This window comes from Gymnodraco acuticeps, unplaced genomic scaffold (assembly GCF_902827175.1).
Source record: "Gymnodraco acuticeps unplaced genomic scaffold, fGymAcu1.1, whole genome shotgun sequence".
Lineage (NCBI taxonomy): Eukaryota > Metazoa > Chordata > Actinopteri > Perciformes > Bathydraconidae > Gymnodraco > Gymnodraco acuticeps.
This window is the reverse complement of record NW_022990590.1, coordinates 269500-279987: the sequence shown is the minus strand read 5'-3', so window position 1 is coordinate 279987 and position 10488 is coordinate 269500. Positions and strand designations below refer to the sequence as shown.

At 41.9% G+C, this 10488-nt stretch overlaps 2 protein-coding genes across 5 annotated transcripts in view; one reads left to right on the top strand and one right to left on the bottom strand.

Annotated features, from left to right (window-relative positions):
* On the bottom strand, positions 1 to 2603 carry pigh (phosphatidylinositol glycan anchor biosynthesis, class H). The gene is made up of 4 exons (XM_034228540.1): positions 2102 to 2603; positions 990 to 1199; positions 822 to 905; positions 1 to 495 (listed from the first exon to the last, which is right to left on the bottom strand). Exons 1-4 carry the CDS (start codon positions 2279 to 2281, stop codon positions 424 to 426), a joined length of 546 nt encoding a protein of 181 aa, XP_034084431.1. The 5' UTR covers positions 2282 to 2603; the 3' UTR covers positions 1 to 423.
* Positions 2604 to 3037: 434 nt separating this feature from the next.
* Positions 3038 to 10488, top strand: part of zfyve1 (zinc finger, FYVE domain containing 1) — a 10419-nt gene continuing 2968 nt past the window's right edge. The window contains exons 1-11 of one of the 4 annotated variants that reach the window (XM_034228532.1): positions 3038 to 3623; positions 3777 to 4304; positions 4389 to 4632; positions 5244 to 5504; positions 5623 to 5837; positions 5960 to 6066; positions 6708 to 6816; positions 6904 to 7001; positions 7608 to 7725; positions 9457 to 9627; positions 9904 to 10084. In XM_034228532.1, the coding sequence (XP_034084423.1) occupies positions 3816 to 4304; positions 4389 to 4632; positions 5244 to 5504; positions 5623 to 5837; positions 5960 to 6066; positions 6708 to 6816; positions 6904 to 7001; positions 7608 to 7725; positions 9457 to 9627; positions 9904 to 10084 (1993 nt within the window). In that variant the 5' untranslated portion in view covers positions 3038 to 3623; positions 3777 to 3815. The remainder of the gene's footprint in view (positions 3624 to 3776; positions 4305 to 4388; positions 4633 to 5243; positions 5505 to 5622; positions 5838 to 5959; positions 6067 to 6707; positions 6817 to 6903; positions 7002 to 7607; positions 7726 to 9456; positions 9628 to 9903; positions 10085 to 10488) is intronic. The other 3 variants (XM_034228534.1, XM_034228537.1, XM_034228533.1) reach the window with 3 other exon arrangements.

Genomic DNA, 10488 nt, shown 5'->3' with positions numbered 1-10488 from the left:
TTCATTTAATAAAAAATACAGTGTGTAAATGCTTGAAAAATACAGACACTGGCATCATAAGTCAATCAAAATCAAAATGTATAAATAAGTAAAAATGTTAAATTATCAAAGATTTTTTTTTACAACAATGTCAGTTAAAAGGGATTGGCTCTTTAGGTTCAAAATAGTAGCATATTGCCATTTTTCTAAAATGGTTTCAGTAACTACACAACAAAGTGCGACATAATATCACTATGAAACTACAATTGGTGTTTATAACATGGCAGCACTTTGAATTCAATATATAACGTTCACATTCACAAAGGGAAGAAACATGAAAAATACACTTTGCAAAGGAATAAAGGAGAAGAAAAACTACTCATCAAAAAATAATAAAAGCATACTGCATGACAAGAAACATGAAAATGTATGTCACGTGGGTCATCAGCACTTTGAAAGAATCTCCTGACAGCTTTTGTAAACTTTCACCAAGCAGTTCAGCCTTGGCTTTGAACTCTGAAAGCAATTTGAAAAGAGGGTTCATTAGAAACACATTACTCTGAATAACACTGTGTTTAATAAAGATGCCCCATTGTGCTTTATGGAGTTTTCCCTTTCCTTATAGTGTTTTTTATAGGTTTTTCTGCATACAGCCAGCATGCCATTGCATCCTTGGGCAAGACACAGTGTCCACAGTATTGATGTTTTACATGTCTGATACTGTATATGTAATATGTAATGTAAAGCGCTTAGAGCACTTGTAAAAACACTAAAATATATGCAATGAATTATTATTATTATGCTTTATGGGATGTTCTCACACCTTGCATTCAAAACCTCACCTGAAACAATGGCACAACACGCGCCACTGCATTAGGCTCTGAAGGGTCCTTCAACAGCACACACAGGTAGTAGATGATTTGATGCTGAAATAAAAGCAATAGATGTCAATTCACCCTTCTTGCCAAAGCATAAACTTACATATCTGTAGGTTGTAAAAATGTCCTCACCATGTAAATAGCTTCATTGATGACAATATCCTTGATTTTGCCCATCTCAATGAACGTGGTGGTCTCACGGCCCGACGCGTAGCTGGAAGACAGCTGGATGCCTAAGGAGCCGATGAAGAGCAAGGTCTCGTGGTCGACCTTCACAAAGTGGATGTGAAGCATCATGCCAACCAGAGTGATGAATATAGCACTGGACAGAACGGCTGTGTTCTGAAAGAGAGGGAAGACATTTCAATGTAACTTGTCAATATCAATATGAATCATTACATACCACTCAAAAACGTAAAGAAGACTGATCATTTAAATGTACAGATCACAAGGAGCATCATCATTATTATGTCCACAAGGAGTTTCTTGGTCTGGCTTAACAAAATCAAAACAAGAACCAGTTGAGAGTTGAATAATACGGACAAAAATCTAATAATGCAAAAAAAGTGTACTAGCCTGAATGTCTTCTAAATATCAATAATGTGCTCTTACATAATAAGTAAGCTTGAATGGGGTGTACATAATGGTAAATAGGGCTTTTACCAATAACCAATTTCATTATCAATTATTCTGCTAATTACTTTCTAGAATCATTTGCCCTATACTATTTAAGAAAATATTGAAATGTTTTCATCCCAGTATCTCAAAGTTATCTCAATGTTTCTTTGTCAGTCCAAAACCCAAATAAATGTTATTTAATATTATGTAAAAGAGAGAAAAGCAGTATATTTCAATACTTTAGAGGCTGAAATCAGCTTTTTCTGACACTTTGGCATTGACAAAACATGTTATCACTATGAAAAGATTATCAGAACAACACTTTTCCACTGTCCCTGAAGTAATCAATAACTCGATTTATCGATGCAGCTCAAATAATATATGGTATAAAAACATGTAATATATTTATAAAGGTTAGTAAAATAGTAAAGGCTTATTTACTTTAAATTAATATGACCATTATAGTCATACAAACCATAAGGAAACAGTACATTTTGATAGTGAAAAATGTCACATCTCTTGTGTAATCGATTTTAAGCAATAAGGCCACAGCGATTCTGCCAGCACGTAGTAACCATAGACTGTACAGTGTACATGTAATTAATGTAACATCTCATGTATCTTACCTCTGTGAAGAAGAACACAACGTATGCCAAAAGCCAAACACAGCAGGTGTACACCATCACCTTCCCGATGGACACTTTAGGGACGCTGACAACGAACTCCTTGCAGAGGCTGGAGTGATCCTGACAGCTCAGAGAGATGGCTTTGCCACTAATGTCAGTAAAGGTTTCGTCTTCCATCATGAACGCAACACAAGCAGAGAGTAGAGAGAGGAGAGAAACAGGGAGCTAACTGGCTAACACTGACGACAGGATAGCATCGAGCTAGCTTTGGCTAGGAAAGGTCAGACGCATATAAAGACATAAAATGGTGCTTTTTCAGATAAATAATTCTGCATGCATACATACGACTCAATATCTCTGGAATTAATAGGATGAGAAAAACGTAGCAGCAAAAATCACTGAAGTGAATATTCCCAGGACAAGTTAATTTGAGTTGAAGCTAAAAATCAATGCTAACATTAGATGCACTCGTTTTCTACACCGGGGTGTTCGGTTTGGATGTTGTTGTACAGTAACGACAGTAACGAGCATCAAGTACAGGGCGGGCACTATCGCTCTACGTGTTTGACAGGTTTCACAACACCCAGGGACATTAAAATAATAAATACACGTTGTATTATAAAATGAAAGCCCGAGCTATTGATATTAACATGATGCCTGTCGTTATCAGTTACTGTAGTAATCTATCTGTATCTGAGTAAGCTCCGGTGTACGCTGGATACTAATAAAAGCGAACACTACATCAGCTGGAAGGTGCAAAGCATTATGGGCAACGGTTTATATATCGTCCAATAAATCCACATTATTTTTTTTAAGTAGAAAGGTAGTTGATGTCAAACTTTCCTAATATAATATACTATGAGTATAATTGACTGTATGTACTCTTACATCGTTTATAAATCGAGTAAAGTATTAATTGTCCGATGTTTTTCTCTGCAACTCCCAAATCCTTCATATCCCAAAATGCATCATGTTTCGTGACTTCTGAACTCTGGATAAAAACAAGCCGATCAGCTGATGGAAAAGCAACAACATCTACAGTGGTCTGACACAGAAGAGCCCTGCAAGCTAACTTTCTTCACAACATTAGCTGTATGTGGCAGTCAGCTGTGTGCGTTAGACGTATAAGTGTCCGGTTTTAGACTGTGTGGAGGCAGCCTTTTAGTTAGCCGTCGTCCGTTGGACTAGTAACCACTGCTAGGTCAGTCGACTGAAACGAAGGTGGTTTGTTTCTTCAGAAAGTGTCTTTCTTTGTGTCGGTTAGTGACAAAATAAAAATATGTATTACTGATTTTCAAAACGTTTTTTTAAGACATTATGGCTCACATTGACAGGGCTACTTTAAAATAGCAACTTGGCATAAACAAGTTAGCTGCAGCATTACCAAAACAAGACAGGGGATGCAGGGCAGCTAATGTTAGCTCGCAAACTGTTGTGCCAAAACAAAGTAATTCACTTGTCTGAACAAGGGCGTTTAAATGCACAACTCTTCCCGTTAACTACTGACTGAATATCCTTATTGGTAAGCAGTAATAAGCTTAACATTTTACAACTTTTTGACAGTATTGTACTTTAGTTTTTGTTTAAATGGCTCTTTACAGAGTTTAAACAAAGATTGCATCACTTCAGCTCCTCAATTGAACCGACACGTTGCGTTTATTCCGCTTGCTTTTAGTAACCGAGGGGTATCCACTGACCTGTCATTTCTTTTGACATGAGTGGTCAAGGTCCAGCTGTAGATAAAGGGATGACCACATTGCTAGGCTGTCAGGAGAGCTACGCCTGCGGGGGTTCAGAAGAGGCTGCGTTTGAGTGCGATGAATGCGGCAGCCTGCAGTGTGCCCGCTGCGAGATGGAGCTCCATCGCCAGGAGAGGATGAGGAACCACGACCGGGTTCGGATCGCACCCGGCCACGTCCCGTTCTGTGACTCCTGCAAGGGGGACAGCAGCTGCCCCGTGAACGGTGGACGGCTCAGGGCGGTGGTGCGCTGCCAGGGCTGCAAGACCAATCTGTGTTTGGACTGCCAGAAACGCACCCACAGTGGGGTCAACAAGAGGAAGCACCCTCTGACTCCATACCCTCCTGCAACAGCTCCCCAGGACAACTGCCTGGCTGCAGGGGAGTCACACATGGAGATACTGAAGGCCGAGCTGGAGAAGGTGTCCAGCTTCATCTTGGTGGACGAGAGGGAGGAGATGCAGGTAAATACTTTTAAGCAAATAGTTTGACATCTCCAGATTATTATTATTTTTTGAGAATGAGGCTGATCTTTTGTGGATTCTCAGGTGAAGGATGTGGAAGACTTTGTGAGCAGACTGCGTTGCAAGTCAGATGAGCTCTTGAAGGTGGTCTCCATCTTCGGAAACACTGGGGAGGGCAAGTCCCACACCCTGAACCATACTTTCTTCCTTGGACGAGAAGTCTTCAAGACCTCTCCCACCCAGGAGTCCTGCACCGTGGGGGTGTGGGCCGCTATGGACCCTGTGCACCGGGTGGTAGTCATCGACACAGAGGGACTGCTTGGAGCTGGTATGGGACCAACAATGGGAGAGCTTAAAGGGACAGTTCACCCAGCATATTTTCTCTCCTACCTATAGTGCTATTTATCATTCTAGATTGTTTTGGTGTGAGGTTCACATTTTTTGAGAGAGGCCTGCCAATGGATCTAGATGACACTTGGCTTTTGGTGTTCAAAGCACCCAAAGAAATTCAATTGTAATTAATAAAACCTCAACAATAATATCTCATTACAAAAATCATGAACTGGTTACTCAAGCTGATCTAAGGACTTTGTTTGTGGGCAGTTAATGTAGGAACTTCTTTCTTTTGACCAAACTAAACAATTATACATTTGCAAGGCGGCTCAGCACTAACATTTGTAAAACCTTTAGTGAACTGAAGAAAGGCTATCCCCATTCATTTTAATTAGCGCAGGTTTCTAGCAAGAACTAATCTCCAACACTCAGCAACGCACACCAAAACAATCTAAGTTGATACAAATAGTATAAGAAAAAAGTGTTTTTATTTTGGGTTGAACTGTCCCTTTAATACCATATAATAAACATCAGTACTGGGAGGCATGTTTTTCCTCAATTGACACACATTAACACTACCACATTATTATATTTTGCTCTCATCAGGAGCAAATCAGGGTCAGCGAACGCGCCTGCTCCTTAAAGTCCTGGCCATCTGTGATGTGGTCATCTACCGAACCCATGCAGACCGTCTCCATGACGATCTCTTCAAGTTCCTCGGCGATGCATCAGATGCTTACCTGAAACACTTCACCAAAGAGCTGAAAGCGACCACCACCCGCTGTGGTCTAGACGTCCCCTTGTCCACTCTGGGCCCTGCTGTGATCATCTTTCATGAGACTGTCCACACCAAGCTACTAGGATCAGGTACATGTCACCCTCTTAATTCTCTAAAACTTAACTTAAATGTACTGAAATGAAAAAGATTGTCAAAAGAATCATATGTTCTCTCACCTTCACTTTCTGTTTTGCTCTTCATCTCCAGACAAACCCTCAGAATCGGTGGAGCGTCTTCTCCAGGAGCGTTTCAGGAAGCTGGGTCTGTTTCCAGAAGCGTTCAGCTCCATCCAGTACCGTGGGACTCGCACCTACAACCCTCCCACAGACTTTAGCGGTTTGCTTCTTAGCCTTGAGCAGCAGCTGGACAACAACACCACCCGCTCACCACGCTCCGCCAGCGTCATCTACAAGGCCCTGCAGGTAAAGACCCTTGATTGTACTCAGAAACTACTAGTGTTATGTATTTATTTACACATTTGTAAATGTCAATATTGACAGCCAGCTTTATTGACTCTTTCTGTCTCTTTATTTCCTTCTTTCAGGCCCTGAGCGAGCGCTTTAGCGGGGAGATAGCCGATGAACACATGGCCAGTAACTCGTTCTTCCCGGATGAGTACTTCACCTGCTCCAGCCTCTGCCTCAGCTGTTGGTACGTGTCTCTGTAAATGCTGCCACCTTTGCATTTCATTAACGTAGTATACGTTTTTAGACCTTTTTATTTCGCCCTGGTTCTCATACAGACCTCCATAGTTTCATTCAATGAGTCTTGAAAATTAAGCTTTAATTGAAGGACAAAAAGTTAAAGTCGGCCAAATCTATTTGTTGTGACAATTTAAAACACTTTGTATTAGCATTTAATTTTCCTCTGGTGCATCTATAAATAACAACAGTGTAAATAATTTAAGTATCTTTTAGGTTTTTATGAATAATGTTTTTTAAAAGACACCGTCAAAGAATCAACATCAAAGGGGAACACTGCCGTTTCCAGTACATTCCGATATGCTATTTGAATGGCCTAGGAAAGCTGTATTTTTTATTTTGTAACCAACATTTTTTTGAATGACACATTCCCCTGAGTGCTCTCATAGTCATCTATGACACATTTCCCAAATCATTGTGTATGGAGCAGTTCTAGACTTAAACTTGGTGACATCACTGCACTCTGGTTTTTGGATTTGGAAGAGTAATTCTTGTTTATATTTGTTGCCTGTCGAGGACGATAAATGAATTTAGGAAATGGTTGTCAAAATATCCCCTTTACAATGTGGCCTTTTGTCCCTTAACTCTCAGTTCAGGCTGTAAGAGAAGCATGAATCACCTCAAGGAAGGACTTGACCACGAAGCCAAACAACGCTGCCGCTACTCTGCACAGTATGACAACCGCATCTACACCTGCAAGGCGAGTACAAGCCCCAATGCCACGCCTGTACATGTTGAAGTTTACCTGCGTGGTTAGATTCTCAATGTCTCTTCTAAAACTTCTCAGGCCTGCTATGAAGGAGGGAAGGAGGTCATAGTGGTTCCCAAAACGACAGCCTCGTCTGACTCACCGTGGTTTGGCTTGGCCATCTACGCCTGGTCTGGGTGAGTCCGGCTACCACAGAAGAACCATGAGGAAGACGATCGGAAATGTCTGCCTGGCACTGTGATCAACCCACTTGAACTATAGAAGAGGGAAAAATCCAGAACAAAAGGCTTTACTTTATGAGCTTCTCCTACCCAAACAGCGCACAACTATGCTTTTTAATTAGCTTATGTCTAGTTTTTTTTAAATGGATGGTTGTATAAATGTTTATGGTACAATTAGGCTTTGGTTGATGTCTGAATCCTCCCTTAAACTGAATCCAAAACAAACAAAATCCACGCCTTTATCCATCTTAGTAATGTATGCTTAAACACACAGATATAATAGGCAAAAGTGGAATAGATCCAAAATGTATGTATATTTATTTCTTTCATTATTAAAGTAAGGAGACCAATCACCAACTAATGTAATTTATATGCACTAAAGGCTGTTATATTATCATAAAGGTAGTTTATTTGACTTATGACTTCAGCCTAACAGATCACTAATGCAGGCAAACTGACACCCACAATGGGACCCTATGGTTCTTATTCTGCCATAAAACCAAAAACAATAGGCAACACAATCTGTCCCCTATAAACTGAAATGTTTTTGTCTTGGACCAGGTATGTCATCGAGTGCCCCAACTGTGCAGTGATCTACAGAAGCAGGCAGTACTGGTACGGGAACCAGGACCCAGTGGAAACAGTGGTCAGGACAGAGATCCAGCACATCTGGCCCGGGGTAAGGCAACAGTGGGTTTTATGTTGATGCCCAGGAAACCAGACCCGGCGCCAGAACAAATCTAAAGGGAGGGCATATGATTTTCATGGGAGGGCACACAAAACCGTCACGTGCTGCGGGCCTGCGGCACAATATCAAACAGCAAGGCCAACAGCATTGCGTAAAGACGCACACTTATCGCAAACATACACAAATAAAGGGCAACATAGCAACCACTTTGAAACATTGTGTGCGTGGCAGCACAGACACTGGTAAATCACGAGCAAGGCACACTGGTTACGGAAGGCAGCTTTCTCATCGCTGCACTCGGAGAGAAATAGTATAGACGGAGACGATGAGCTGTTTAGCCCGCCTTGGGCATGGTTTATGTTCCTATGCACTGCACTCGGACATGCTGTGGAGTGAATCGAGTCACCTCTGAGAGGGAGTTGGTTGACAGCTAAAAAAGCTATAATATCAACGACAGCTGACACGTAATAATGGTTCCGTGCCAGCTGATCTGCACCAAAGTACTCATTTCCTTATTTGTTTCCTCGCTTATCTGTCTCTCTCTCCACACACTCTCACATGAAATGTGTTCTTTTGATGCGGCATGCCTTAGCAGTCCTTTATCAGTCTGTAATGCGTGTTTCCAGTCGCAAAAACCTTTGACAGTAAAAGCCGCATCAGATGAAGACGTATTGACTTTAAACTGTCTACAGGGGAAACAAAAGGCTGCGTCTGCTTTTAACGAATCTTCAAGCCATGGTCTGTTGTTGTACCATGCGCTTCTTTCCTGAAAACAATCTCCCTGATAACGATCCAGTTTCACCTGGTTGGGTTTATTAACCCCAAGATCATCTGGGGCTGTTGGTCTTTGAGCGGTTGCTGGCCCAATAGAACCTGTTGATGTGCTGCAAGGTAGCGTCTGTAGTGGAGGCACCGGCACGGAGCAGGAGGAGGAGGATGCTGGCGGGTGTGGTACAGGGTGTGGCAACGCAGGTGGTGATGGTAGGGGCACAAGGAGTTGTGCCTCGGAGGACAGCGTTGGTGGCGGCCGCCTTGATGAGTCAAGGATTGGGCTCGCTAACTCAGCCCCGGGGTTTGCCGAGGTCAAGCTTGTGACATTAAGGCGTGCTGCTGCAACGGCAGGTGCAGGGTCGCCAGCAGCTGCATCGGCTGCAGTTCTTTCATCGCTATTTCGTTTTAATAAATCCTTAGACCTTTTGAGCCAATTTCTGATGTCCATTTTGTAATTCAAACAGAAATGGGAGTCTACAGAATGCACAATAAACAAATCCAGAATAGGCGGCAGAGTGTGACGCTGTGATTGGTCTAAATGGGGACGAATCACAAATCACAACAGACACATTAATTTATTTGACGTAGCCTGCGATTTTTTTAGTTCTGACATCACATACATCGTAGCATAAAAGTTCACAGTTTATTTATAATTAAAAAAATAAAATATATATTTTTTATTTTTATAAATAATAAAAAACGTGTTTATTGGGGGAGGGCAGGAATGTCAAATGGGAGGGCTTGGCCCTCCCTGGCCCTCCCACGGCGCCGGGCATGCAGGAAACTATTACCCAATGTGGTTTATGAACTTTTTTATATTTAACTGACGATGTACACAACAAATGTCAAATTTAAGATTCTCCAACAATATTTTGAAAGTATGATCTACAGGAGCTAGTGTATTCCTTTGTATCTTACTCAACCTTTTTTTCTCCTCTTGCCTTTTCTCAGTCTGACGGTTTTCTGAAAGACAACAACAACGCTGCCCAGAGGTTGCTGGATGGAGTCAAATACATTTCTCAGTCAGTGTCGGAACTCAGCGTGAAGCCGGCCAAAGCCGTCACCTCCTGGCTCACCGACCAGATCGCTCCCACCTACTGGACTCCAAACTCCTTCATCACGGTGCGCAACTTAATCTCTCAATTCCCAATTAATTACGGCTGTTAAAACTGCACATAGTTTTCCTATAGAGACCGACATCATCTTATCCTCTATGGCAGGGGTGTCCAAACTACGGCCCGGGGGCCAAATGCGGCCCGCGGACCATTTTGAATCAGCCCTCAGCTAATTCAAAAAGTATAATGGAATATGGCCCACAAATTAAACTTGTGCTTGTCTTATATTGTACTTCTTAAATATGAATGTAAAAATATGCTATCTTCGCTGTTTGTGTTGCAGAAATGCACTAAATGTGGGGAAGAGTTCCAGGCCAACGACACAAAGCACCACTGTCGTGCCTGTGGAGAGGGCTTCTGTGACTCCTGCTCCTCAAAAACCCGCCCGGTCCCAGAGAGAGGCTGGGGGCTCGCGCCTGTCCGAGTCTGTGACGCGTGTTTCCACAACAGAGAAATCTCCACTGGTAAATCCCTCTTAATATAGGACTTAATGTCTACGTACCATTTAAAAAATCATATGTTATTACTATTCTGTTTTAGCTAGTTTGTGTATTTATTCTTCTGACTTTTGAATCGCTTTTATGATTTTGAAAGCTATACTATGTTTAAAGGTCCCATGTCATGGCCATTTCTACTGATCATAATTCCATTGTTGAGGTCTACTAGAATAGATTTATATTGTGCAATTTTCCAAACTCACATTGGTTTCTCATACAGCATCTCTGTATAGTATGTGTATTCACTCTCTGTCCTAAACGACTGGTTGGAGCTTGGGCCGGTCGAGAGTCCCGGGCTGGTTTGTAGATCCAGTCCGCCCCTAAATGCTAATATTTTCGGTTTAAAGCACCTTGAAATGACTGAATGATTG

Excerpts from the sequence above, each read along its gene's own strand:
- pigh (XM_034228540.1), bottom strand. The coding sequence starts at position 2,281 with ATGATGGAAGACGAAACCTTTACTGACATTAGTGGCAAAGCCATCTCT. Across the intron at positions 906-989 it reads TCAATGAAGCTATTTACATG|CATCAAATCATCTACTACCT; the intron begins GTGAGGACATTT and ends CTTTTATTTCAG. Across the intron at positions 496-821 it reads GTGTTGTGCCATTGTTTCAG|AGTTCAAAGCCAAGGCTGAA; the intron begins GTGAGGTTTTGA and ends AATTGCTTTCAG.